Here is a 27,939-nt window from a genome sequence, read left to right as displayed (position 1 = left end):
GTTCGTGGTGGTCATTTTAACGACTTTCAGGTCTGTTCACCGTGTTGGAGGCTCTGGTTCCCGCTCTCCAGGTCGGGGCCGAGGTGACGGACAGGGCGTGAGAGGAGGCTTTGTTCTATTGCACAGAGACGGGTTTAGGGTCGGGGACATCGCCTCCTGGAAGGCCGGCCTCGGGAAGTCGGTGTCCCGGTCCCCGCCGGTCGCTCGGCTGTCACCACTTCACTCAGCCCAGGGCCTTCGATGGCGGCGGCCGCGCTGAGGGGCCCGGCTCAAGTGAGTGCGCGTTCCCCGGGCTCTCACCGCCCTCACCCCACCCTAACCCTAAAGCCCCGGGAGCGGGATGCCTGCTCACGTCCTGCAGCCCAGGCTTGGGCGTCCAGGACGGTGAGGCGCTCGTGGGTGACATCCGATGTGACGGGGTGTGGGAGAGGATTACAGGCAGAGGGGCCGGCTGTGTAAAGACATGGAGAGATGACTGAGCCGGTAGGATTTGGGAACCTGGTGTCCTTCTTGCTTCTGCAGGAAACAAAGTTTGGGTAGAGTCGTACAGCAGTAGCAGACTGAGGAGTTAATACCGTCCTTCTTAGGTCACTGGGAGCGGTAGAGAATTTTGAGGAAAAGAGATAACGTTTAATATAATAGGGTTCGAAAAATCCCCCAAAGTTTGTTCAGTAGAAGAATAGACTGTAGGGGTGAGGAGGACATTGAAGCAGAGGGAGGTTTAGTCCTTTTCCAAGGACAGAAATGGTGAGAGGCAGCACAGAGGGTAGACAGTTCGCCAGGGCTACCTGGCTCTGGTGCCTCCCAGTGGCACAGGGAAGGCCAGAGTCCATGGAACCCCACCATGGTAACATCCCTCTAAGATCTGACTCTTCCCACGGGTTCCCAGGCCTGCAGAAGTGCTTTTGGAACCTACACAGATAAGTGGAGGTGTCCCAAAGCCTCACTGGTTCCAACCCACATTTTCCCTGGTTTTGTGGTGTCATCAGACTCTTTACTTGCCATTCTCCCAGGCCTTGGGTGTGGGGACCCTGGAGAATCCCCAGCCAAGCTCAGGGTCTTGAGTGTAGGCTGGGGGGTTATGTGGAGGGACCATTTAGGACCATCAGTGCAGAGAGACGTGGAAGCTTATCACAAAAACAGGTAACAGTATGTCAAACTGCTTGGAGGTGAGGCTAAGCTGGTTCAGGCAATCGAAGGTCACCTTTCTGGTGAGAACAAAAGAAGAAGGGGGCAGGAGTCAGGCTTGGAATGACTTGACTGCCTTTGAAGTTAGGCATCTGTTCTGGAGCCAGTGGGAGGTCTGGATCAGAGGATGGAGGTTATCTTACCTAGGTCTTAATAGTCTCCCTATGGCTACAGAGCAGAAAAAAAGTAAACACAGTGATTAATGGGAGTATGAGGAGAGAGAAGACACCAGTGGCACCAGGATCTGGTATCTCCTCTGATTTGGGAATCTTGGGAGGAGGATGGACATGGGGTAGATGTGTGGGTCTTCAGGGTAAGGCATTTCATGGTTTCATCTGTCTCTATCCTAGCAGGGATGTGTGACCTTTGAGGACGTGGCCCTGTATTTCTCCTGGGAGGAATGGGATCTCCTTGACGAGGCTCAGAGGTGCCTATACCACGATGTGATGCTGGAGAACTTTGTACTTATATCTTCGCTGAGTAAGACTCACATCCACCCCTGTGCCCTGGGTGAGGCTCTGCCTTTCTCTTCGCCAGGGGCAGCTTTGTCTTTCTCATATTTGAACCATGATACTGCTTCTTTCCCCAGTTTCTTGGGTGTGTGCAGTGCTAGGCTGCAGTCCTAAGGCTAGGCTGAGCACATGCCTACTTCTCTTCCTTTACCACCCCAACACTTGCTTCCTCCCCAGAGCCTCTCGGAAGGATTTGGGGATCAATAATTTTGAGGTCAACCTAATGGATCCCACCTGTCTCGCCTTCTCCCTTGCAGTGTGACTGTCTAGATCTATGGCACCCTAGTATTGCTCCCTTCCTGGACCTGACATTTATTCATGCCTCACTATGCCAGGAATTGTAGTCATTTACATGGTTACTACTTTCACTGACTGTTCTTGTGAGACCCTCCTGCAGAGTTCTTTTTCTTTTTTACTTGTGGTAAAATACACATTACAACAACAACAAAAAATACCATTTCTAAGTGGCATTTGATACAGTCTCATTGTTATGCAACCATCACATTCATGCGTCCACAGAACATTTTCATCTTGCAAACTAAAACTCTACCCATTAAACAGTACCTCTCTCCCTTCACTGGCAACCACCATTCTACTTTCTATATCTATGAATTTGACTACTCACGTATCTCACATGCATAGAATCATATAGTAATTGTCCTTTTGTGTCTGGCTTATTTTACTTAGCATAATATCTTCAAGGTTCATCTGTGTTGTAGCATGTGTCAGAATTTCCTTCCTTTTTAAGATTGAATAATGCTCCATTGTATGTAGGTACCACATTTTGTTTATCCATTCATCCATTGATGGACACTTTGCTCTTGTGAATAATGCTACTATGAACATAGGTGTACAAATATCTTTAGTGTCCCTGCTTCAATTCTGGGGGGTATATACCCAGAACTGGAATTGCTGTATCATATGATAAATCTATTTTTAATTCTTTGAGGAATTGCCATACTGTTTCCATATCCATAGTTCCATGCACCATTTTATATTTCCACCAGCAGTGCACAAAGGTTCTAATTTCTCCATCCTTGCGAACACTTGGTTTCTGTTTTTTGATAGTAGCCATCCCAGTGGATAAGTTGTAGCTCAATGGTTTTAATTTACATTTCCCTAAGAATTAGTGATGTTGAGCATTTTTTCATGTGCTTATTGGCCATTTGTATATAATAGACATGTCTGTTCAAGTCTTTTGCCCATTTTTGAATCAAGTTGTTTGGTATTTTTGTTGTTGAGTTTTAGGAGTTCTCTGGATATTGTTCTGGATATTAATCCATTATCAGATATGTGATTTGCAAATATTTTCTCCAGTTCTGTGGGTTGCTGTTTTACTATTTTCATAATGTTCTTTGATGCACAAAAGTTTTTCAGTTATATGAAGTCTAGTTTGTCTATTGTTCTTGTGCTGTTGTGCCTGTGATGTCATATCTAAAGAATCATTACCTAATGCAATGTCAAGCTTTTCCTCTGTTTGCTTTTAAGAATTCTATAGTTGTAGCTCTTAAGTTTAGATCTTTGATCCATTTTGAGTTAATTTTTATATATGATGTTAGGTAGGAGTACATATCCGGTTTTCCCCCGCATCATGTCTTTAGATGTCTGTCCTTTCCCCATTGAATAGTCTTCGTCTCCTTTTTGCAAATCATTTGATTATATATGCAAGAGTTTATTTCTGGGTTCTTTTTCCCTCCTCCCCTCCAACCCCTCCAATTCAAGCCGTTGTTCTCAATCTAGTTGTGTAGGATGCAGCTCCCTGGCCCATGCTGGTATTAGGAGCCTTGTGTTCCCCCCCCCCCACCCCACTGAGGCAGTCGGTCGCCATTCATCGGTTGGCCGCTCACAACAGCTCATGGCAGCTCATGGCAGCCCATGCCAACCTCTGGCTGCTCATGGCAGCCCAGCTCCAGGTCCGGCTGTTCTTCACAATCTTAGCTATAGAGGGCGCAATTCACTGGCCCATATGGGAATCAAACTGGTGACTTTGGCGTTAGAAGCACAGCGCTCCAACCACCTGAGCCGCCGGGCCACCCCTATTTCTGGGTTCTTTATTCTATTCCCCCAGACTCTTTCTAGTTGTTCATACATTTAAATCATTTTTGAGCTAACTCAATGGAAGAATAAGTGGATGACAACTGCTTCTTGCAGTCCAACTTCTTGAAATCATAGCAACAAAATTCTGGCACTAGAGGATTGAAATGAATTTTTTAAAACACCATTTCTGAATGGTATTTAGTATCATTGTTGTGTAACCGTAACAGTCATGCATCCACAGACATACATTCAGCTGTAATTACATCAAATAAGCTCTCTGCCCTTTTCACTCTCTCTTCTTCTTCTCTCCCACATTGCATATGTTGATTCACCTGATGGTATCCCACAGGTCCTTATGCTCTGTTCACTTTTGTTTAGTTTATTTTCTTTCTGTTCCTCAAATTTGATATCTTCAAGTTTACTGATTATTTCTTCTGCCTGCTCAAATCTGCTTTTGAATCCCAGCTCAAATCTGCTTTTGAATCTTTCTAGTGATTTTTTTCATTTAGTTATTGTACATTTCAGCTTCAAAATTTCTTTTTAATTCTTTGTTTCCCATCTCTTTATGAATATTTCTATTTTGCTCATGCAACATTTTCGTGACTTTGTCCTCATTGTCTTTTACTTTGAGAATCTTTTAGACTGTTGTTTTAAAGTCTTTGTCTAATAAGTGTACCATCTGGTCTTTCTCAAGGTCAGTCTCTCTTGATTTTTTTTTTCTTAGACTGTGCCGTATTTTTCTGTGGCTTTGTATGTTCTTTGATTTTCTTTTTGTTGAAAACTAGACATTTGTGTCTTAATGATATGGTAACTCAAGAAATCTGATCCCCCCGTCCCTAGAATTTCCTCGGTTTGGGGGGGTTGTTGTTGTTTGTTTAATGGTTGTAGGGAATCTCTGTGCTGAACAATAGTCTGACATGTAAACTTAAGGTCTTCTCAGGTTATCTCTAAGCCTATGCCTTTCCCTGTGCATGAGTAATGACTTTCTGAATTCCTCTATATATATCATTGATTTTCAACATCCTACTTGAATTTCTGCCTCCCAAAGGGGGAATGAGAGAAAAAATGAAGGAAGAGCGAATGGAGGGAATGGATGCTTGCCATTTAAATCCCCTATGAAGTCACTTAAACCAGTGAGGTAGGGGCTTTGCAACAATGGTGGTGTGGTTTGTAACAATGGCTACCCTCCTCTCTGTAGTACCTCTACCATCAGAAGCAGAAGTCAGAGTACATATATCACTGATATTTAGAGGACAGGGTCCTTGTTGCCACCCTGGCTTCTGCAAGCTTCTCCAGTTACATGTGAATGGCTGCTTGCCCCTGCGTTCATAGTTGGGGGATTGGCAAAGTTGGGGAATGGATAACTGACACCATGCTAAGAACTGAAATGGACTTAAATGAAATCAATTTTAGTGTGTTGCAAGCCTTCAGTAGGCTCTAGAGTTACAAACTAGTTATGTCAGATTGATTCTACCAGTGTAGTTATTGTCTAAGTAGGGAAACAGAATCCCAAAGCTCTGCCATCTTCCCTCTAGCTGTACCCAAAGGCACTTTTTATAGTATTTACATATCTTTCCTTTGATCTGTTATGCACTGAGCTGTTCTGGGCCAGTACAGGCCACTGATCTCTCCCGTTTTTCCCTTAGGATTTGGATCATCTACGTCCTGTGTAGTTGCTCATTTGGGTCTAGGGGAGGAGTCCTTCTGCTTCACAGGATGGACTTGGCCCCTGTCATAACAATAGGGGCTTAAAAGGTGAATGGCAATTGGAGGATGTGACATCAAGGCTTTGTTCACATCATACCAGGAACCGACCCTGTTTGACTTATGTTTTGGTGCTATTACCAGTGGCCACACTTTACTTCTACCTTTCCTTCCCCATTCTTGACATTGTGCCAACTTGTCATTTCTACTAGTCTTTTTAATTCTTACTCCAGCCCAGGGCTAATCCCGACCCTCTGGACTGCTTATCTCACTCATTCCTCACATTTTCCCCTCTATAATGCTTTCCAGCATTGGTGTGTCCTGAAGTGTACATATGTATTTTAATAATCTTTGAAAACCAGTTACTATGTTCTGATCAGATTTTCATGGGCCTGGACATACACTTCTGCATAGCATCACATGTCACCAGTAGATACAATCCTGCTAAAAGCCATTGACAGAAGAATGACTTGTAGAACATGCCTTTCACCACTGGGCCACACCCTTTCATTATGTCCTGTGCCTGATGAGGCCTGCCCAATTCTGTGACCTAAGGGACCCAGTAGTACAAGCAGTGGCTTCCTCAGTCTGACCCCAACTCTTTTTTCCTAAAAACAGTCCGTCCCATGGACTGGTTCTTTAATTTGTCAGATGTACATTTATGGTGGTTTCACCTACTCCCAAAAAGTCAACATATATTTCATCGTCACTTCTTTGTTTTCAGGTTGTTGGAGTGAAATAGAAGGTGAGGAAACACTTTCTGAACAGAGCATTTCTGTAGAACAAGCATCACAGATCAGGACTCTTAAGGCAGGTTTGTCTCCCCAGAAGGCACAGCCCTTTGAGATGTGTGGACCAATCTTGAGAGACATTTCATGCTTGGCTGATCACCAGGGAACATACCTTAGGCAGAAAATGTACACATGTGAGAAACGATTCTATTTCATGGCCAACCTTCAACACTACCAGGGGCAGCACATTAGAGAGATTCCCTTCAGAAGTTCTGTGGACAGGGCCTTGCTTACAAAGAGCTGCATAGTCTATGTGTCAGGGAAGCCCTTTGCCTGTGGGGAGATTGGGAAGAACTTTTTAGCCAGCCTGGGATTTCTCCATCAACAGGTCACTCATACTGGGGAGAAACCAAACAACAGATCACTCATACTGGGGAGAAACCAGACTGAGGCTATCTTTCACAGTGAAAAAAGTCATCACAACTGGGGAGAGTTCAAGAAAGCCTTCAGCTCCACAGATGTACATGCTCAGAACCAGAGAGTCGTCACTCAAGAAGGGCTTTATGAATGTAGCAAATGTGGAAAAGCCTGCACCCGAAGATGTAACCTCATTCAGCACCAGAAAGTTCACACTGGAGAAAGGCCTTTTGAATGCAGTGAATGTGGAAAATTCTTTACCTACTACTCCAGTTTCATTATACATCGGAGAATTCACACTGGAGAAAGGCCTTATGAGTGCAATGAATGTGGGAAATCCTTTAGCCAAAGCTACAGCCTCAATAGCCATAGGAAAGTTCACACTGGAGAAAAGCCCTATGAGTGCAGAGAATGTGGAAAGTCTTTTAGCCAAAGGTCCAATCTCATTCAACATCAGAGAGTTCACACTGGAGAAAGGCCTTATGAGTGCAGTGATTGTGGGAAGTCCTTTAGCCAAAACTTTAGCCTGATTTACCACCGGAGAGTTCACACTGGAGAAAGGCCTTATCAGTGCAGTGAATGTGGAAAATCCTTTAGCCGAAGCTCCAGCCTTATTCATCACAAAAGACTACACACTGGAGAAAGGCCTTATGAGTGCAGTAAATGTGGGAAATCTTTTAAGCAAAGCTCTAGCTTCAGTTCACATCGGAAAGTCCACACAGGAGAAAGGCCTTATGAGTGTGGGGAATGTGGAAAATCCTTTAGCCATAGCTCCAACCTCAAGAACCACTGGAGAGTTCACACTGGAGAAAGGCCTATTGAGTGCAGTGAATGTGGGAAATCCTTTAGCTGCAAATCTAACCTTGTTAAACACCTGCGAGTTCACACTGGAGAAAAGCCCTATGAGTGTGGGGAATGTGGGAAATCCTTTAGCCAAAGCTCAAGCCTCATTCAACACCGAAGAGTTCACACTGGAAAAAGGGCTTATGAGTGCAGTAAATGCGGCAAATCCTTTAGCTGCAAATCTGACCTCATTCAACACCAGAGACTTCACAATGGAGAAAGATTGTAAATGTACGAGGGGTGTGCAGTTTCCTTTTAGTATAATTACACTGAAGGAAAGAACTTGTGAGGGAGTCATTTACCTGAATTAAAACCCATACATCTGAAAATCCACTGTGGGGAGATTCTCCTTAAGTTCCAGATATGTGGGAATCTAAGGATCTGTGTTACACTTGTAACCTGCCCAGGGCCCTTATCAGTTTCTATGGCACCTCTCTCACCTGGCAGGTCCACACAATGTATCAGTCACCACCCTAACCAGCTCAGGGAAGGTGACCTCTGGCCCCTCATTTGCTGGAGGAAATCCTGAGTAGTCTTAGGCCTTCTGGGGTCGTCATTCCTTTATTTTTTACAAGTTAGGGTGTGGACCTGACTGAGTTTTGGCCCAGTGTACCCAATCTGAGTTCTGCTGATGACTTGTCAAGAGGGCTACATTTTTAAGGACATGTTAGATTCATGTGACATATTTGGGATATTCTCAGCCCTCAAGTCACCAACCTGAGAACTGCCTGCCATGTATTGCTTTGGATTTTGCAAGAATAAAGGCATTAATGTTTAAGCCACATTTCATCTTGGGTTCTGTTCACTGTATGAGATGATCTGAAAACAATTTGGCTCTGCCAGCATTAAGGAGTGAACAGTGTTTGTGGGAATCCAATGCTCTGTGTGCCTCAGATGATAGGGTAGTGGAAGAATATACCTCTCTTTCCAGTTTTGGCCTTATATACATGGTTATCCAAGGTTTCCTAGGAAAGACTGCAGGGTTTTGTAGTCCTTATTTGTGGACTAGGTGTCAGGATTTTTTGGTGGGCTCAGGGAACACCCCAAGGAGTCAGGAAGTTGTGACAACCTCAAGTGCTTCTGGGAACAATGTCAATTGTTTTTCTTGTCACAGTGTTTATCACAAAATGCTCAGCAATGTTGAGGGGAATTTGTACCCCAGGTCCTGCAAAGGAGCCATTTGTCCTGATACCCAGGATTCACTAGGCTAGTTTCACTGTAAAGTACAGAGCCCTGGGCAACCATATTTGGTATTTAACACTGGAGTAGAGGAGACTACAGAAAAATAAATGGATACCACTGCTAAAATTGCACAAAAAATGTTCCAGTCACTGTGACTCTGAAGGATCAGTATGCACACAAATTCTCAGGACCTCAAGGCATGTATGTCTTTTGTAGCCAAGGTCATTTTCAGAGAAAATACGCTATTGGTTGTGTGGATTCCCATAGCCTTTCTTGGATGTTCACGAAAAGGCCATTGCTACACAGGCAGAGAGACAAGCATAGATTGAAATGAGATCTCTTAGTCCAGCGGTGTGGCTCTGTGACCTAGCCAGCACTCCTATTGACTCAGGCAGAGACAGATTTCATTGCTTATCAATATTTGTTATCCCTGAATCAAGGCTACTCCTCTAAGGTCATCAGGAAAGAGTCAATATAGGCTTGCCAAACCTGGTTTTCTAAAAAGAGTGGGAGATTTAGATTTTTCTTTTGAACCATTTTGTAAAGCTTTATTCAGATATAGTTGACATGCAATATCCTGCAACTATTTGAAGTGTACAATTAGTTAAATCTTGACATGCATACAAACTCATGAAACCTGATCATAATCAGAATGATGTCCATCACCCTTTATTTACTTCATGTCATCTTATAATCTGTCCTTCCCCTCCCCAGGTCTTTAGGCAATCGTTGATTTACATTTCAAATAGATTAGTTTATATGTCCTAGAATTTTATATGATTTGATTCATAAAATGTCTTATTTTTTCCGGTTTCATTCATGGTTCTTCCATGATGCTTATGTGAGTAGTTATTCTTTTATTTGCCGAGTAATATCTTTTCTATGGATAAACCATTTGTTTATCCATTCATCTGTTTATGGTCATTTGGGTTACTTCCAGTTTGGGCTACTGCAAGTAAAGCTACTACAGCATTTGTGTATAATACTTTATACAAGGTCTGACAAGTTTGTGAACTTGTTGCAACAATGTTGCTAACCTTTTTTGATATCAGTGGGATTATTCATTATGAATTTGTACCAACTGGACAAACAGTTAACCAAGTTTACTATTTGGAAATGCTGAAAAGGCTGTGTGAAAAAGTTAGATGACCTGAACCTTTCGCCAACAATTCATGGCTTTTGCATCACAACAATGTACCAGCTCACACAGCACTGTCTGTGAGGGAGTTTTTAGCCAGTAAACAAATAACTGTATTGGAACACTCTCCCTACTTACCTGATCTGGCCCGCAATGATATTTCTTTACCCGAAGGTAAAAGAAATACTGAAAGGAAGACATTTTGATGATATTCAGGACATCAAGGGTAATACAATGAGAGCTCTGATGGCCATTGGAGAAAGTTCCAAAATTGCTTTGAAGGGTGGACTAGGCACTAGCATTAGTGCATAGCTTCCCACGGGGAGTATTTTGAAGGTGACCATAGTGATATTCAGCAATAAGGTATGTAGCACTTGTTCTAGGATGTGTTCGCGAACTTAATTGTCAGACCTCGTATGTACTTGTATGTATTTATGTTTTACTTCTCTTGTGTTAATAACTTGAAGTATAATGCCTGAGTCATAGGACAACTGAATGTTTATTTTGGAAACTGCTAAACTGATCTGAAATGGTTGTTCGCTTTTGGTACCCACCAGTAGTGTGTGAGAGTTCCAATTCTTCCACATCCTTGCCAATACTTGGTGTGGTCAGTTGTTTGAATTTATCCTTTTAATAAGCAAGCAGTAGTTTTAATAGTGTTTCCATGATGTTAAGCAATTTTTTCATGTGTTTATTTACCATTTTTGTATCTTCTTTGGTAAAATGTACATTCATATCTTTTGCCTATTTTCTTTTTTTTATGAATTGTGGCTGTTTCCCTTTTCATTAACAAACAGCTCATTTTTGTTCCTCAGTTTGTTTGTGCTATGCACAATGTAATGAACATATATATACATCATGCACTTTAAGTTTAATTTGTATTATTCACATATTCTCTTATCATGTTCTTAAGTCTAGACTTTCAGTAATATAATTAATACTGGTTTGTAGTGTTTTCTAGTTTCCCTGGTGTAAATACTCCCACCATGGCCAATTTCAAATTGCTGACATGATATCACTGAACATGGAGACACACCATTTTATTTCCACCATACTAATCTAGTTGCTATAAATAACTTCTAGAACATAGATGATAATAAAATGCTAAAATGAATAGGAAGTGACACTTTTCCACAGATTCTCATGCCATTGCCAATTCTAGTATTTTGGAGCTGGCAGTGCCAACAATTTCTCATTCAAGACTTCCCCCTTTGGGGTGAAGAACTTTATCCCAGAGACTAATCAAGATCATCTATGTCTTTGCCTACACCAAAGTTTGGACTGCTGAGGCTCAATTTAATTCCCAAGCGGATAGAAAAATTTTAAAAGCTCAGGTGAAAACTTCGTCAGATGACCCTCCAGATCCCATTCCTCTATCTTTGGCCCAGTGGACCCACTAAACGTCAGTCATAGAGGAACCTATGCCATTGAAGCTTGGGTTGATCACAAAGGGCTTCCTCACTTTTCTGTCATGGCTCACATGGTGACAGGTCAATGCACTCTGTGAGAACACCTGTCACTGGCCATACAAATGGAATCTCACTCCTGTATTTGCTAGCAAGTCAACTTTTTCGAGCTATGTCCCCTTTTGCCAGTGCTACTTGTTATTCCTTGACAGTGGTGGATACCTACCCAGACGTATTTGTCCACCCCTCTAGACATGCTGAAGCTTCAATATAAGGCCTCATAAAAACACTCCTCATTCCCTTTGGAGTTCTAGACATTGTCTACATGGAACAAATCTCTCACTTTAGAATAAGACATTCAATAAATGTTTCACTTTCCCTATCAGTCCCAGGCTGCTGGGCTTAACAAACTGCCACAATAGCTTACTTAAACCTTACAGAAATTATATAATAACATAATCTTATAAATCGGTCTCTTACCTACCATTGGACCTCATTATACTAAATTCCTGGCCTTTGGGGCCCTCTACTCCATGTCAAAATGCACTGAAAAACAATTAACCTTTCCTTGCCCTCTGCAGTGACACTTCACATTTCAGGGTTGACAAAGATCATATTGATGGAAGCATTCCTCCTTGTTCCTCCTCTTTCATCTACGCTTTTTTTTTCTTACACCATGACTGGGATTGTAGCCAGACCAAGGCTTGAATTACTGAGAATTATGATCCTCTCACGATCAAATGCCCCTTTGGCTATCTGCCAGAATTATCTGATAATGTTTATTTGTCTGGCCTAAACCACAAATATTCCTGGCTATAGAGGATACTTAATAATTTCTAATGCACATAATAATCCTACTTAGGAAGTAGAGATCATGGCTCTGGGAGCCACAGCCACAACAGTGTGAATAGCAGAGGCCAATAGATTAAAACTGAACTCATTAAAACATCTTCCACTAAGGAGTGCAGGTTGCCCCCACCAGCCACATAGACCTGAAACATCTCCCGCTCCACACTATGCCCATGTGTTCAGGGGGCCCTTGGTGCCTCAAGTTGTAGCACTCACACAGAACAAATGCTATTGCTTGGCCTTCTGGCTTTTTGTAGCCTGGCTATACCTATTTTGGGTGGGTAGATAATAGCCTAGACCTGGGACACCGCAGGACCCCACCTGGCAATGCAACAGCTGCTTGGCTGTATTTTGACACACTGACACCATACTTAAATGGCCTCTTAAACACCACTGCCACAGCTAACCACTACTTGGCACCATAATTTTGTTCCCATCTCGCTGGCAAAATTTTGTACAGTTGAATATGTCATAAGGTTCCCTTTCAACTGCTCTTGTTGTAGCCCATTCAGCTGATCTAAAAGAAACTTTGACCATCACATTATCCACACTCTATCGATCAATTTGAAGAGCCACATTTCCAAACCTAAACCTCAATTGTTCTCCTGGCCTTTCCTTTAAAATACCAACTCCAAGTGTTCAGGAATGTCACTGTAATGTCCTGACCAAAATCCTTCCTGGCAACATGTTAATTCTTGGTTGCTCATACCAAACACTGAGTCCAAGAGTTTAGCTCCTTAGGGTGATTGGTTTTATTTCTCTAAATACCCCTCACTTTTGCAGGTATATATCCCTCTACCTTAAACTTCTCTTAATTTGACTTGTAATATCTGCATTTGGGGACTAAATATAACCTCTGCCAAAAAGTTTGGTGTTTTCATTGTGATGGTTACAAGAATCTACACATGGGATAAAATTGCACACACACACGTACATGTAGAATGGTGAACTCTGAAAAAAGTCTGAGGATTGAACCAATGTCAAATTCCTGGTTTTGATATTAAGGTTACATAAGATGTTACCCTAGGGAAAACTAAGTGAAAGTTACTTTGTACTATATTTGCAATTTTTTGTGAATCTATATTTATTTCAAAATAAGACATTAAAAAAAGATAATGTGTTTGTCTTACTAAATTCCCACAGCTTCCCAGTGCAGTTAGAATAAATCCAAGTTTCTCATCATAACCTACAAAACCATGTGCATCAGCTCCTACCCCCTCATCCCTCCAACCACCTCTCCAGCCCCACTGGCCTTCATTTGATTCCATCAACAAGCCGAGTTCTCACTAGCCTTGGTGTCTTGCTACATGTTTCCTCACCTTTGCACCAGGATGGGGTCTTCAGTGGACTGCATTATATATCTCTTATTTACTGTCTGCTTCCCTTTCTGTGCTGTACAATTTAATGTCCATGTTTCCATTTCTCCAGACATGAATCTGAGGCCTGTGGAGAATGGGCATGACCAAAGTCAGCCAGTTGGTAATGGGCCCAGATGAGTTAGAACTCCAAAGTGTCCCCCGATTTCAAGCTCTTAGCTACCAGCCCACACTGCCCCCTTCACATGTGAAATGGGAGGAGATAAGAAAAAGCCAAGAGATCCAGTTCTAAGCTTCATCTTTTGCTTTATTATGAAGACAATAAAATCTTGAGGTTCACTTCAAAAAATATATAAAATAAAATGTATTTGGAAATGCAAAAGACCTATAATAGTCCAAACAGTTTCTTTAAAATAAAACAAATTTGGACTTTAAAGATCTGATTTAAAACTTACTATAAAGCTAAAGTAATGAGAGAGTGTGGCATTGATGAAAGGATAGACAATAGAGCCACATGCTTATCATTAATTTATTTTCAACAAAGTTGCCAAAATAACTCAAAGGTGAAAGAATATTTTCAACACATTTTCTGAAAAATGTATCTTCATGCATAAAAAAGTACCTCAACCCTTCCCTCAAAACATTCACAAATTTGTTCAAAAAAGATCATGGACCTTAATATAAAAGATAAAAATATATATCATCTTAGAGATAACATAGGAGGAATGCTCTTTTTCCTTGCTTTAAGCCAAGATTTCTTACATAGGAAAAAACAAACAAACCATGAAAGAAAAATATGATAAACTAGAGTTTACTAAAATTCATTGCAGTTCAAAGATACTGTTAAGAAAATGAAAACTCTGATTATAGCCTAAAAAAAATATTTACAAAATCTATAGCTGATAAATAGTGGATAACCAGAATATATAATAAGATAAACACTATTAAACAACACTATTAAAAATGGACAAAGTATTTGAACACATATTTCACAAAAGATGATATATGAATGGTAAATAAGTACATGAAAATTAGCTCAGCATTATTGATATTTAAAGGCAAAGAAATTAAAACCACAATGAGATACCACTACACACTCATTTCAATGGGAAGTATTAAAAGTAAAAATACCTCGTTGGTGAAAATATGAAAAAAAGCTGGACCTTTCATACATTGCTGGTGGGAACGCAAAATAGTAAAAATAAATTTGGAAAATGCTGGCACTTAATAAAGTTAATCATCCACTCATCATTTGACAAGATCTTATTCGTAATTATAATCACAAGAGAAATAGGGACTTATATCCCCAGAAATACTTGTAAATACACATTCCCAGCAACTTTATTCTTCAAAGCCAAATACTAGGTAATAAAAACAAATATTCATCCATCCATGAATGGGTAAGAAATTATTGAACTTATAAATGGAATACTCTTAATATAAAGGAATAAACTAATACAAGAAAAAATATGAGTCTTAAAAAATTATAGTCAGTATGGATGTATGCATCATCTAGGATGAACAACTGCCTTAGATCAAAAGCCTCCTACTGAGATTGGATGGTAACATCTAACAAGAAGACAATATAAAGCCTGGGGTATGACCCTGGGTGCCTGGTTCTGATGGGCCAGTTGAGGTGAAGGAAACAGATTTGCTCCTCTCCTCTGTGTTAAATTGCTAAATATTGAGGACCCTTGGGAAATGGGAGAGAGCTCTGCAGTTCACACCGGGGTCTCCTCCACCAAAGTATCATCCTCCTTTGCCCTCCTGTCCTGTCCCAGACCCTACCCCACCCACCTTGCTTTAAACCAGCTGCACCATTTCTTGGTTAGAACCCTTGCCTTCTTACTTTCTGGCCTTTCTTTGCCGCTCCTACCAACCTCTATACATCTGACCTCCAGTGACATCCTCATGGTGCTTCCAACTGTGGTCACCTGTCCCCTGAGTCACCCATATGTGTCTTCCTGCCTCATTCCTGAACTTCTGCCACATGCTTCAGAGTCCAGCAACTTTAGGACCAAGTGTCCATGCCTAGCTTACGCCACTGAATCCCCCGCTCATGTGTCTCCTGCTGAGTCGTCACGTATTTTCCCCCTCTTTTGGAGACTGCTTGTATCCAGATCTTGGTACCTCTACTTCGATTTTGTTTGCGTATTTCACAACTATTATTTTATAGTAATGAGTGATATGACAATTAACTTATAGAACTGATCCTAGAAAAAGTGCTACATACCTCATTGCTGAATATCACTATGGTCATCTTCGAAGTACTCCCCTTGGGAAGCGATGCACCAATGCCAGTGCCTAGTCCACCTTTCAAAGCAATTTTAGAACTCTTTTTCTGGAATAACCATCAGAGCTGTCATTGTATTACGCTTGCTGTCCTGAATGTCATCAAAATGTCTTCCTTCCAATATTTACTTTATCTTTGGGTAAAGAAAGAGGTCACTGGGGGCCAGACCAGGTGAGTAGGGAGGATGTTCCAATAAAGGTATTTGTTTACTGGCTAAAAACTCCCTCACAGACAGTGCCGTGTGAGCTGGTACATTGTTGTGATGCAAAAGCCATGAATTGTTGGTGAAAAGTTCAGGTCAACTAACTTTTTCATGCAACCTTTTCAGCATTTCCAAATAGTAAACTTGGTTAACTGTCCAGTTGGTACAAATTATGAATTTGTATAATTCCTCTGATATCAAAAAAGGTTAGCAACATTGTTGCAACAAGTTCGCAAACTTAATTGTCAGAACTTATATGTGTTAGCCACTGTTTTGGAGGCATAAGGCAAGAAAAATCCCTTCCCATTGGTGTATCACAACCTTTGCACTTTTATGTTTTCTATTTCATTCCTATGAGCTCTGGCTGAATTACTCTGGAAATGTTAAGGAGCTTCTAGCAAAGGACAGATGTGGTCACCCTTGGTTCTAAAAGGTCCCTATGACAGCTGCTTTGAGAATAGACTGAAGACTGGTGGGAGGAGGGGAGGCCAGTCTCTTGCTGACCTCAATAATCCAGGGGAAAGAGAGGGGGTAATGGGCTGAGGGTCCTGGCTGTGCAGGGGTGAAAAGTGGTTTGATTCTGGATATAACTTGAAGGTAAAGACAGACAATGTTTAGACTGCTGCCCAAGTCCCTTCCCTTAAAATAAGCAAAAAAACTCTTCTGCTTTGTCAGTTCTCCCTTTTCTTCTACCGGGCAGTCACACCCACCACAAGTCAGGAAACAGAAGTGCTGAGTTTGCCCCTAGTGAGTTCAGCCTTCCACCTTTCTTCTGTGTCGCGTCCAGCACAACACGGACAGTGAGAGAACGAGAAGGGGCAGCGAAGGGTTAAGGAAGAAACTGAAGTCAAGAGATTTATGCACTAGGGGCCAAGGGTCTCGCAGCCTCAAAGGACTGAGAGCCCTGAATCAGGCCACTCTATGGCCTTTATTGATATTCACACAGGGAAATAACATTGTTTTCTCAGCAGTCTGTGAATTTCATACATTATACTAGGAAACTGATTCAAACCAATTACCCTTGCCTGCAAGCAGCGGAACCATAAGTCACAGGATGTATGTACCTCCCCCAGGGACAAAACCTTTATGCTGAAACTTACTGATACGAATAGATGGAGAACTGATGTTATCACATCATTGAATCTCTTCCCAAGCAGGTTGTGGGAAGGAATATAGCCACAGAGGCAGAAGCTCTCCTTAGCTGGGGAAAGGTGGGGGTCTATGCCCACCTCTATCAACCCCGTGAGTTCTCCTGATGGCCCCTATGTGACTGTGCCTGGCTTAGGTTGTTCCTTCTTTGAGGAATTTTACCCGTCATTGATTAACCAGCCATCCTTTGGGGCCAAACAGGGAGACATAGGTGTAAGCACAAAGGTGATGCAAAGTCCCTGAAAGGATCAGTCTCACAGACTCTCCTTTCTTTAGGGGCAGGTACGAGGGGACAGACAGGTAGGCTGCTGTGTGACAACACTTCCGCCTCACCAGATTTTCAAACCAGGAGGCTGTTACCATTATAACTCCATCTTCACCCTCAGTCCTTACAAGTCTGTCAAACATCATGTGTTTCTCAACATAAATAAACACTGATCTCTCCCTTCCCACTGAAACAATCTTAGTCTCATCCCCTGTGGTCTCTTTGCTGGACTAGGAACCCCTCGTCTGTGTTCCTGGGGCCCCTCTGACTCACCAGCCTGGGATTGGCACAGGAGGCGAGAACATGAGCCTCGTTCTCTGCTACACTTGCAATCACAAGTCTCAGAAAATTAGAAAGGGTTAGCAAATTGGTGTATGACTCACTTGACCAGAATTTATATGAGACTGATGCTAATCTCTGCGTTCCCAATTAGTGTGAATGTTGGTACATCTCACTGCAGAAATGGGAGTGTGTTTGATGATGGCCTCTTGCCCCAGGCCCAGGGGGTTATATACTAGGTATTAGAGCTGGAGTTGGAGCAGGATGAAAATGACATCAGGGATTCATCAACAGGCAGATTTTATCCAATCACATCTTTAATTGCATCACTGACCTCAGGCCCTATAAAAGAGAGCAGCTTTGGGAAGGCACATCAGATGAACCCAGTGCAGAGGCAGTCAAGTCACACAGCAGCTCAGCCTTGGGTCCAGGATTACCCAGATTGAAGTTGAGTCTTCTCAAGGAGGTGAGTTTCTTGAATGAGTGTATGAGTATGTAGGCTTAGCTATGGGGATAAATTTCCTTGGTACAAAGATAAAGGGGTCTCTCAGGCATGGGGTGGTCTATTGTACAACTGCTCTAGCTGTGCAAGATCTGGCCTAATTCGAGGAGACATTGCTCTGGAAGGTCTGTTTGCATGGGTTTGTTGTTTTGTTAAATGTATGTTTCTAGTAACTCATTTTCATGGCATCTTCTGAAAGTGTTGGTCCATGGCTGATATGAGGGTGGGAGTTGAAACTTAAAGCATGACTGTCGGTTATTTAGCAGACTTACACTGAGTGCTTGCCACATGCCAATGAATGCTCCATGCGCTTCGTATATGTTAACTCTTTTAGCTGCCATAGCAACTCTGAGAGCTGATGTCATTGGAGGTCAGAGTCCCCATGACACAGAAGGGGACCTGAAGGATAATGCTCCAGGGGTCACCGTTTGTAAATACCAGACTCCAGATTAAAGAATCTGACAGTCTGGGGTATTTTGTTTGTTTGTTTTTTATTGAGATATAATTGATATATAACGCCGTATTTCCCCTAAAATAAGACCTAACTGGACAATCAGCTCTAATGCGCCTTTTGGAGCAAAAATTAATATAAGACCTGGTCTTATTTTGCTATAAGCTATTTTTATAAGAACAGGTCTTATATTAATTTTTGCTCCAAAAGATGCATTACAGCTGATTGTCCGGATAGGTCTTATTTTCGGAGAAATGGGGCATTATATTATGTATGAGGTGTGATAAAAAAAATACAGTGAATGTTTAAATTTAAAAAAAAATTATTACTGCAAAAGACACATTGCCATTAATCCCCCTCAAAATACTCACCCTTGCTTCCAACACACTTATCATTTCATCATTCTTGCCACTTTCTGAAGCAGTTTTGGAAGTCCTGTTTTGTGAGTGTCTTTAGTTGCCCTGTCATGTCTGCCTCGATGTCCTGAGTCATTTTGTCTTTAGGGAAGAGCCATAAGTCAAACAGTGCCAGATCCAGTGAATACAATGAATGAGAACACACCGTATAAAAAAAAAATTGGCCGTATACTAGAAGCAATGTATGACACAGAGTGTTGTCATCATGGAGGGTGATTTATGGCACACTTTAAAACACACCTCTCAACCGTAGCTCACACCAGACTGACTGCACTAAACGAGTTAAAACTTATCACACTGTTAATAAGGTTCGTCATGCCACTTCCCATAGTTAAGCTCCCTGCCTTTCTGTTGGATGGCACTTGGCAACAGCATTCACCATATATTTTGATCACACCTTGTAATTTCAGGTGTGCCACATAACAATTTGATACTTGTATATATTACAAAATGGTCACCACTATAACTGTTAACATGCATTACCACACATAGTTACAATTTTGTTTTCTTGTGTTGAGAACTTTTAATATGGCAGTATGGTTTTGAATTCCAAGGCCTTAGCCATAATAATTCTGCACAGCTGTGTGCATGTCTGCAAGTGTGACCATGTGGTCTGTGTGTACCTTGGGTAGTCTAGAAGGAGAACTTGTGGGGAGACTTATAAGAAGGAGAGGATATGGACTGAGAGAGAGAGAAAGAGAGAGAGAGAGAGAGAAAGCAGTGTCCCTGGATATAGAGAATGAGCCACAATATCTAAGATGGGGCTGGAGGGGTGAGAAGTGGCCCAGGAAAGGCCTCATGGGACCAGGAAGGACTTTTCTCTAGGGCAAGAGGGAGTCATGAAAGCAGAGTATGACCTGAGCAGATTTTATAAAGGTTGACTGGAAGCTTTATGATAAATGGATTAGGTAAAGACAAAAATGTGTTCAATTTTCTCCTATGGGTTTTTTCCCATTAACTGATGAGATCAGGGGGGCTAATCTGATGAGACAGCCAGTTGATGTTAGCACAGAGCATGAAATGACATCAACTAACAAACTAGCCTAATTGTCAATCCCACCCAATACCGACATTTTCCAATTCTGTGGTATGAAACTTGATTTTTAAAACAGTACTACTCTTTGAAATGTTAACTATATACAAAATGGAAAAAGGACCAAAAATAGAGCAATGATGTATAAAAAGGATTAAATCTTTTATCCATTCAACATCCCAAATGATGTACCTACTGTTGTCCAGGTAACCTAATTTGCAGTCATAAATCAATATGGAGCAATGCAAACTCAATTTTATCTTTGCTGGATCCTACACGCCAGTGGAAAAGGACAGGGGTGGGGGGTGGGGGGTGGGAGATGAGGGTAAGGGGGATCGAATATATGGTGATGGAAGGAGAACTGACTCTGGGTGATGAACACACAATGGGATTTATAGATGATGTAATACAGAATTGTACACCTGAAATCTATGTAATTTTACTAACAATTGTCACCCCAATAAATTTAATAAAATTAAATTTAAAAAAAAGAAACAGAGTAACATAAAGCTGTAACTTTGACAAAAGCAGTGAAGGACAAATGTTTTTCACAAGGAAGGGGTAATTGTTGATGGGAAAAAAAGGAAAACAATGAAGAGAAAGTTTCCTATGGAATGTGTCACTGGACGGACACAGTGGGGGTAGTGCAGATGTCTGTGTGTGATGTAGGCATTTCCAACACAGGATGAAATCATTTGTGTGGATTCCAGCCTGTCTTCTATTTCATTCACTTTATTCTTAAACGTTTTCTAATATTTTGTTTTCCTATAATTGACAGAACATAATTGTACAAGATCACTGCCTCCATTCAAATACATCCTATCCAATTGCAAGTTAAGACCCCATTTACTACCTAAAATTGAGTATTTTTTAAATAAAGAAACACAACAGAAACAAACTCATAGATACAGAGAACAAATTGATAATCACCAGATAGGAGGGGTTTGGGGGTAAATGGAAAAGGTGAAGGGGTTAAGAAATATAAATTGTTAGTTATAAAAAAACAGTTACAGGGATGTAAAGTATGGCATCGAGAATATAGGCAATAATGGTGTCAGATGAGTACTTGACTTACGGGGTGATCACTTCATAAGTTATATAAATGTCTAATTACTATGTGGTACACCTGAAACTAATATAATATTGAGTGTCAACTGCAATTAAAATTTTTTTAAATAAAATAAAATTGAACATTTTTATTGAAGTGTAACACACATAAAGAAAAATAAAGTAAAAGTATATAGCTTGGTAAATTTTTACAAAGAAAAACTCCTGTGTAGCTACATCCGAGATAAGTATTAGAATATTACCAGCGAAAATGAAGTACAGCACCCCAGGAAAACTGGGATGGGGTCCTCCTATGAAGCCCTCCATATATGTACCTATCGCAGTATCTACTATTATCTCCAAAGTAGCCAACATCCTAAATAACACTGCTAACATCTGTATGCTTTTGAAATAACATAAACAGGACTAAACAAAATAACATAAATAGGACTAAACAAAATGTATTATATTTGGTGTCTGGATTATTTCAACATTTGGATGTGTGGTTAATCCATGTTGTTGCATGAAGCAGTTTATTAACTTTTTATTGCCACCAAGTATGCCTCTACATGAATTAATTGTAATCTATTCCATTTAATGTTGGGCATTTAGATGGTTTACAGTGTAGAAATATTGTGAGTTGTGATGATATAAACATTCTTGTTTATGTCTTTGATGCACATGAGTACATTTTTCTGTTGTGTATATGCCAGGGAATAAAACTGAGGAGTCTCAGGGAATGCATAAATATAGATTGAATACAGTCAAAACATTTCCAAAGTGAGTGCCCCCCAGCAATGACTGAGATGTCCAGGTGCTCCAAACTATACTGACACTCAGCCTATTTGATTTTAGTTACTCTGGCAGGTATTTTGTAGCATGATACTGTAGTTTTATTTTGCATTTCTGAAATCATTAATGGGGTTAAACCTCTTTCCACTTGTTTGCCAATCCACTTTTGAGAAGTACTTTTGATGATTTCTCTATCAAGCAGTCTTGTATTTAATTGATTTGAGGAGGCTCTTTATAAACTCGCTCCGTGATTTGTGTACTTATTGAAAAATCTCTTCTCTACTGTGCTTCATCTTTTTAATAAATGAATGACTACTTCATGAACAGAATTTTTTGTATTAAAGTAGGCCAGTATGGTAATCTCTTCCTTTATGTTGAGTTTTTTCTGTGTCATATTAAAGCTATCTTTTCCTATTGCAAGTTCTTAAATGTTCTCTTCCATGTTGTCTTCTGGAAGCTTTATATTTCAGAGGTTTTTTTTAAAATCCAGCTAGAATTAATTTTTGTGAATGGTGTAAGGCAGATATCAAGATTAACTTTCCCCTTTATGGATAGTCAGTTGACCTAGCGCCATTTATTGAAAAAGAAAAAACTTCCCCCTTTGAACATGAACTTCAGTGTTATTTTTTTCTAGAAAGCAGGTGACTGTATAGATGTTGATCTGTATCGGGACAATATTCTGTTATGTTTTCTGCCTATCCTTGTGTCATGATCACAATCTTAAAGAATGTAGTCTCCTAATCCATTTTGTTTTCTAATTATGTACATCCTGAAGAATTATTATTGTTCAGATTTGTCTTGGCTATTCTTAGTCCTTTTATGTCTATATAATTTTAGAATCAGCTTGTCATTGTTCTCTCTCTCTCTCTCTCTCTCTCTCTCTCTCTCTCTCTCTCTCTTGCTGGATTTTCTTTTCTTTTTTTAAGTTTTATTGGGGAATATTGGGGGACTGTGTTTCTCCAGGGCCCATCAGCTCCAAGTTGTCCTTCAGTCTAGTTGTGGAGGGCACAGCTCAGCTCCAAGTCCAGTTGCCGTTTTCAATCTTTAATTGCAAGGGGTGCAGCCCACCATCCCATGCGGGAATTGAACCAGCAACCTTATTGTTGAGAGCTCGTGCTCCAATCAACTGAGCCATCTGGTCACCCCTCTGGAAGCTCAGCAGCAGCTTGTTGTCTTCAATCTAGTCGCGGAGGGCACAGCCCACTGGCCCATGTGGGAGTTGAACTGGCAACCCAGTTGTTCAGAGCTTGCACTCTAACCAACTGAGCCATCTGGCCGCCCCACACTTGCTGGATTTTCATTGAAATAGCATTGAATTTATAGTGCAATTTGGGGAGAATTAAGATTTTCCATAATACTGAGTCTTCTAACCCATGAATATGGCTATCATTTTTATATGTACTTATTAATGTTGCATATTTGGGCAGAGGGTTTGTTTTTTTTTTGGTTTTTGTTTTTTGTTTTCATAGATATTTGATGTTTATTGGTAATATAAGTGGTAAAGTTTTTTTGTTTGTTTTCATTTTCAGCTGCTTCTGTTATTGTGCAATCTAACTGATTCTATTATTTTGGCCTTTCATCATGTATTTTGCACAGAATTCACCTAGTCTAATATTTGAAGAGGATTTGGGATTTCTTTGCAGACAAAATCAGGACATAATGATATTTCATATCTATATCTATATCAACATATCTATATCTATTTATATCTATATCTATCTATATATGTATACACACATATATATGTATATATGTAATTTTTTTTTTTTACTGGTTAGGGAGCAGTCCAATGTTACATAGAGTTGACTGTGACCATCCATCTCTCAATTTTGAGATGAAAAATTTAAGGATAATTTTGCTGCATTTTGTATACTTTATTACATAAAAAAAGTTCTCTTTAGTCCTAGTTTCCTTAGAATCTTTTTCTGTAATGAGCACTGACTTATTGAGCATTTAAAATGTACTAGGGAGATGATTATAGTGTGTTTTTCTATATTCTATTAATGTGGAGCTTACATCGATTTTTAAATTTTAAACCAACTTTTCATCTAGAAAGTGAACCCCACTTGTTTGTGATATATTATTTTTCTTAAATGTGACTGGATTTGATTTGCAAATAATTTGCTTTTAATTTTTACACCTATATTTGGGAGAGATATTTGTCTGTAGTATTCCTTTCTTTAACATATTTGTAAGGCCTTAACTAAAAGGGGAATGTTCCTACTTTTTTTTGTGCTCTAAGAAAGTTTACGTAAAATTAGAATTCTTTCTTTCTTAAATGTCTAGTAGAATTCATTCACGAATTCATCTGGACCTGAACTTTTTTTGTTGTTGTTTTTAAACATGTCAATGCTGTAATTAATTATATATCACTTCTATATTTAGCTTGCACTCTTTAAGCATCCACCAGTTGTTGAAACAGATCCCCCAAACAACTCAGCAGAAATTGAATTGCTGAAGTTTAATCTCTGAGAATCCATGTCAAGAATAGCTTTAGATCTCAGATTCTCATGTCAAGGTGAACCATCAAGGAATGATCCTGGATCAGAAAATCTAGAGCTTAAACCCAGCCAAGGATGTGCCATCCAGGAACGAGAGGGGATCTCTGAGTTCCTGATCACTGATCTCAGCTTACTTGTATTTCCAAACGGCAGTAACTTATGTGCAAGGCAAGAACTGCAAAGAATCTATAAGTCATTTCACTCATGGCTGCAGCCAGAAAAACACAGCAAGGATGAAATTATATCTCATTTGGTCCTGGAACAGTTTATGATCAATAGACACTGCAGTGATGCGTCCACATTGAAGGAGAAATGGGAGTCAAGTGGCAGAAACCTGGAGAAATTCATGGAAGACCTGAGTGATGATTACATGAAGCCCCTTGATTTAGTGAGTGGAGGGTTCTGATCTCTGGGGTGAGGGACATAGTACAGTCTGTTGGGGTTGCCTGGAAGTAAAAAAAGAAGAGTTACTATAGACCCAGTTATCAGTCCTCACCAAGGAGAATCTTTACCATTATAAGTAAGGAAGGGAAAAAAAAGTTTTATATGCATATACTCAGTGGGACATGTAGGCGCCAGCATATTAATTAATTTAACTAATTTAAGCTGGTGAGGTGGTAGGAGGTCTCATTACAAAATTCACAATTAAGCAGAAACCTCAAGAATGAAGAGAAATGCCTTAACATGAGCTGGTTCTTCCCTCAGAAAGACTTAATATTTGTCTTTTATCATTAGGGAAGACACACTAACAAGAAGTTACCATGAGAGATAAAGGGCAGGGCAGGACAGTAGACAGGGGAGCAACAGTACAGGGATCTTGAGAAAGCCTGAAAGGGTAGGTTTTCCACAAAGGCTTCTATCACTTAACAGATCCAGATATGACAGTGACCAGGTTTTGTTTACAGGCCCATGTCCACATGCAAGGACAGGAAGCCCTCTTTTCGGAGAATATGCCCCTAAGAGAAGTCATTGTTCACTTCAAGAAACACTTGTCAGCAAGAACCCCAATAGGAGCGAACACGGGGACACCCTCCTGGACTCCCCAAGATACTTTCCTGGAGACAGGACAAGGTAAATGAGGGGAGCCCAGTTACCAGAGGGATGTTCTATGTAGAGTCTTTCTTGGGTATAACTTCACTGAGTCACTTCTTTATTTTCACAGGAGATGAAGATGAAGAAAACGGTGACATTTCTTTGGAAATTTGTCAAGTAAATGACAGTGTTTCTAGTCAAGGCAATCAAACACCTTCTGTACTCATTATCCAGGAGGAGAGCTGTTCTAGGCCTAAAGAGGGAGGCGTTTCTTTGGAGAATCCACTCAGCTCCAGAAGAGCAAGTCTAGGCACCTCCAGGTCCCAGGAAAGGTCCCTGAAGGGACCCTCTTATCAAGGTGTCCTTATGGAGATGGGACCTGCATCTGTCTCCAAGCCAGACCAGGTCACCCCTGAGCCTGTTCCTACTCACCAGGGCAATGCGGGAAACTCCACGTGTCGGAGGCACCGAGAAAGATTCCACAGAGCTCGAAAGTCATACCAGTGTGAGAAGTGTCCCAAGATCTTTAGGTATTTCTCTCGGTTAAAAGTCCACCAGAGAAGACATAATAATGAGAGGACATTTATTTGTGCTGAGTGTGACAAAGGCTTCTTCCAGGCCTCAGACCTACATGTGCATCAGAAGACTCATGCAGGAGAGAAGCCTTTCAGGTGCAGCACGTGCACAATGTCCTTCAGCCACAGAACCAACCTCCTGGCTCATGAGAGAATCCACACGGGAGAGAAGCCCTATGTGTGTTCCCTGTGCCAGAGACGCTACCGCCAGTCATCCACCTACCACCGCCACCTGAGGATGCACCAAAAGATTGCCTTCAGAAGTGTTTCCCCCACACCAGAAGCTTCCTCGATGTAATATATATATAAATGTCTGTGAAAATGTATATTTCCATAGTACTCCTTTATGATTTAAAATTTCCTGATTACATTTTCCATTTATTGTCTCCCCCACTAAAATGAAAGTTAGGAAAGGCAGGGAATTTCTGAGTTTTGTTCACCAACTATCTCAAGGGCCTAAAAAGTGACTGACATTTCAAATGACCAATAAATATCTGCTGAATAAATGAAAAGTGTAATATCTGCTCATTTCTTAAAATCCAGGAATGTACCCCATATGAGAAAGCAATGAGGTCCAACCCCAGGACATAAACACCAGTTAGAGGTGGTCCAGTGAGGCTTTCCCTGCGTCTCTCCAACCTCCACACCCATTATCTTTAGTGCAGCCACTGGCACTTAAAAACATGAGGAGTAGAGGCAGAAACCCAGAAGTAGCCTTAGACTGTTCAAATAATGTAATCATTTCTTTAATTCAACTGGAAATATTAATAGCTAAACTGGATATGAATATGACTGGTGACTCGAAGTTGCAGAATGTCATTTTATTAGCAGATACCATAAAAATCAAATGTTTTCATTTCTTCCAGAGATGGCAGGTATGGGGGGAGGAGGAGTTCTTTGCAGAACCAGTTGGAAAGGATAGTTTGGAGAAAAAGGATTCTGTGCAGTGCTGAGGTAAAAGCAAGCATGCTGGTTATTTAGAATCCATTTGTGAGCTGGTTTCCACTAGGAAATCAATCCCACTGAGAAACTAGAAAGTGTCATGTAGAATTTGCCCAAACCACAGAAGGGAGCATTCTGCAGGGTAAATTGTGACACTTCTCTGATTTCCTGTATGCAACCATAGAAGAGAGAACTATTAGGCTGCAGATAAGGCTCCCATGTGGAGAAACCTCTATCCATCCTCTTTCCTGAATTGTCTACAGGTGTGCTATAGTGAACATTTTTGTACATGCTTCCCATTACAAGGGAAATCTCTTGAAAGACCTCTATGAAGTAGGTTGTGAAATAATAGAAATTTTAAATTATATGTGTATGTGTGCAATACATCAAAATAAACCTAAAACTAAAATAAATAAAAAGCAATAAAATAAAAATGTGTGTGTGTGTGTGTGTGTGTGTGTGTGTCTATGCCCCAGTTCCTGGCACAGAGCTCTGAAAACCCACTAGGAACATCTTTTGTTGTAATAATTGGTCTTTGACCCTGGTTCCTGACAGAGAGTTCCTAAACCCTTTGCAATTTCTTGTGTGATGGGAGTAGCTTTTGTTTTGAAAGTGAGGCAACTCTGGGTGGGCTCCTGGATGGCTACCGGATGGGTGCTGATCATCAGAAGGACCAAGCCATGATTAGAAGTTTGGAAGTCTCAGCCCCACCCCCATCTTCTGGGAAGGGAAGAGGATCTGGAGATTGAGTTAGTAATTGATTATGTCTCCATAAGTACAGAGTTCAAAGACCTTGGTGAACATATCCACACCAGAAGGATGGTGCACCCCACTTCCATGGTGACTGGAAGTTCTTGTGCTCAAGACCTTCCCAGACCTTGCCCTAAGTACCTTTTCATCTGGCTGTTCATCTATATTTTTTATTACATCCTTTAATAAACTGGAAAATGCCTGTGTTTCCCTGAGTTATGTGAGCTGTTCTTGCAAATGACCCAATCCAATGAGGGGTGTCATGGGAACCTTAATTTGTAGCCAAGTCAGACAGAAGTTGTGGGTAATCTGGGCACCTACTATTTTTGATTAGCATCTGAAGTGCAGGGGGTAGTCTTGTGGGACAGCCCTCAACCTGAGGGCTTT

The 27,939-nt window shown here is 40.8% G+C and overlaps 2 protein-coding genes across 7 annotated transcripts; both read left to right on the top strand.

Moving 5' to 3' along the window:
• Positions 1–8,216, top strand: ZNF211 (zinc finger protein 211). Of its 6 annotated transcripts, none has more exons than XM_074315533.2 (3): positions 1–273; positions 1,542–1,615; positions 6,166–8,216. In XM_074315533.2, exon 3 carries the CDS (start codon positions 6,288–6,290, stop codon positions 7,659–7,661), a length of 1,374 nt encoding a protein of 457 aa, XP_074171634.2. In that variant the 5' UTR covers positions 1–273; positions 1,542–1,615; positions 6,166–6,287; the 3' UTR covers positions 7,662–8,216. The 6 variants fall into 6 exon arrangements, with proteins under 6 accessions (XP_074171634.2, XP_088656559.1, XP_019575528.3 ...); XM_088800433.1 differs by having other exon boundaries at positions 1,542–1,668; XM_019719969.3 differs by having other exon boundaries at positions 1,542–1,698.
• On the top strand, positions 1,561–27,747 carry ZSCAN4 (zinc finger and SCAN domain containing 4). The gene is made up of 4 exons (XM_088800441.1): positions 1,561–1,698; positions 24,138–24,641; positions 25,159–25,324; positions 25,416–27,747. The coding sequence occupies exons 2-4, from the start codon at positions 24,231–24,233 to the stop codon at positions 26,156–26,158; spliced, it is 1,320 nt and encodes a 439-aa protein (XP_088656567.1). The 5' UTR covers positions 1,561–1,698; positions 24,138–24,230; the 3' UTR covers positions 26,159–27,747.
• The last annotated feature ends 192 nt before the right edge of the window (positions 27,748–27,939 follow it).

Source organism: Rhinolophus sinicus, chromosome 8 (assembly GCF_057876585.1).
Source record: "Rhinolophus sinicus isolate RSI-liver-muscle chromosome 8, RSI-T2T, whole genome shotgun sequence".
NCBI classification, from domain to species: Eukaryota; Metazoa; Chordata; class Mammalia; order Chiroptera; family Rhinolophidae; genus Rhinolophus; species Rhinolophus sinicus.
This window is presented reverse-complemented; position numbering and strand designations above follow the sequence as displayed.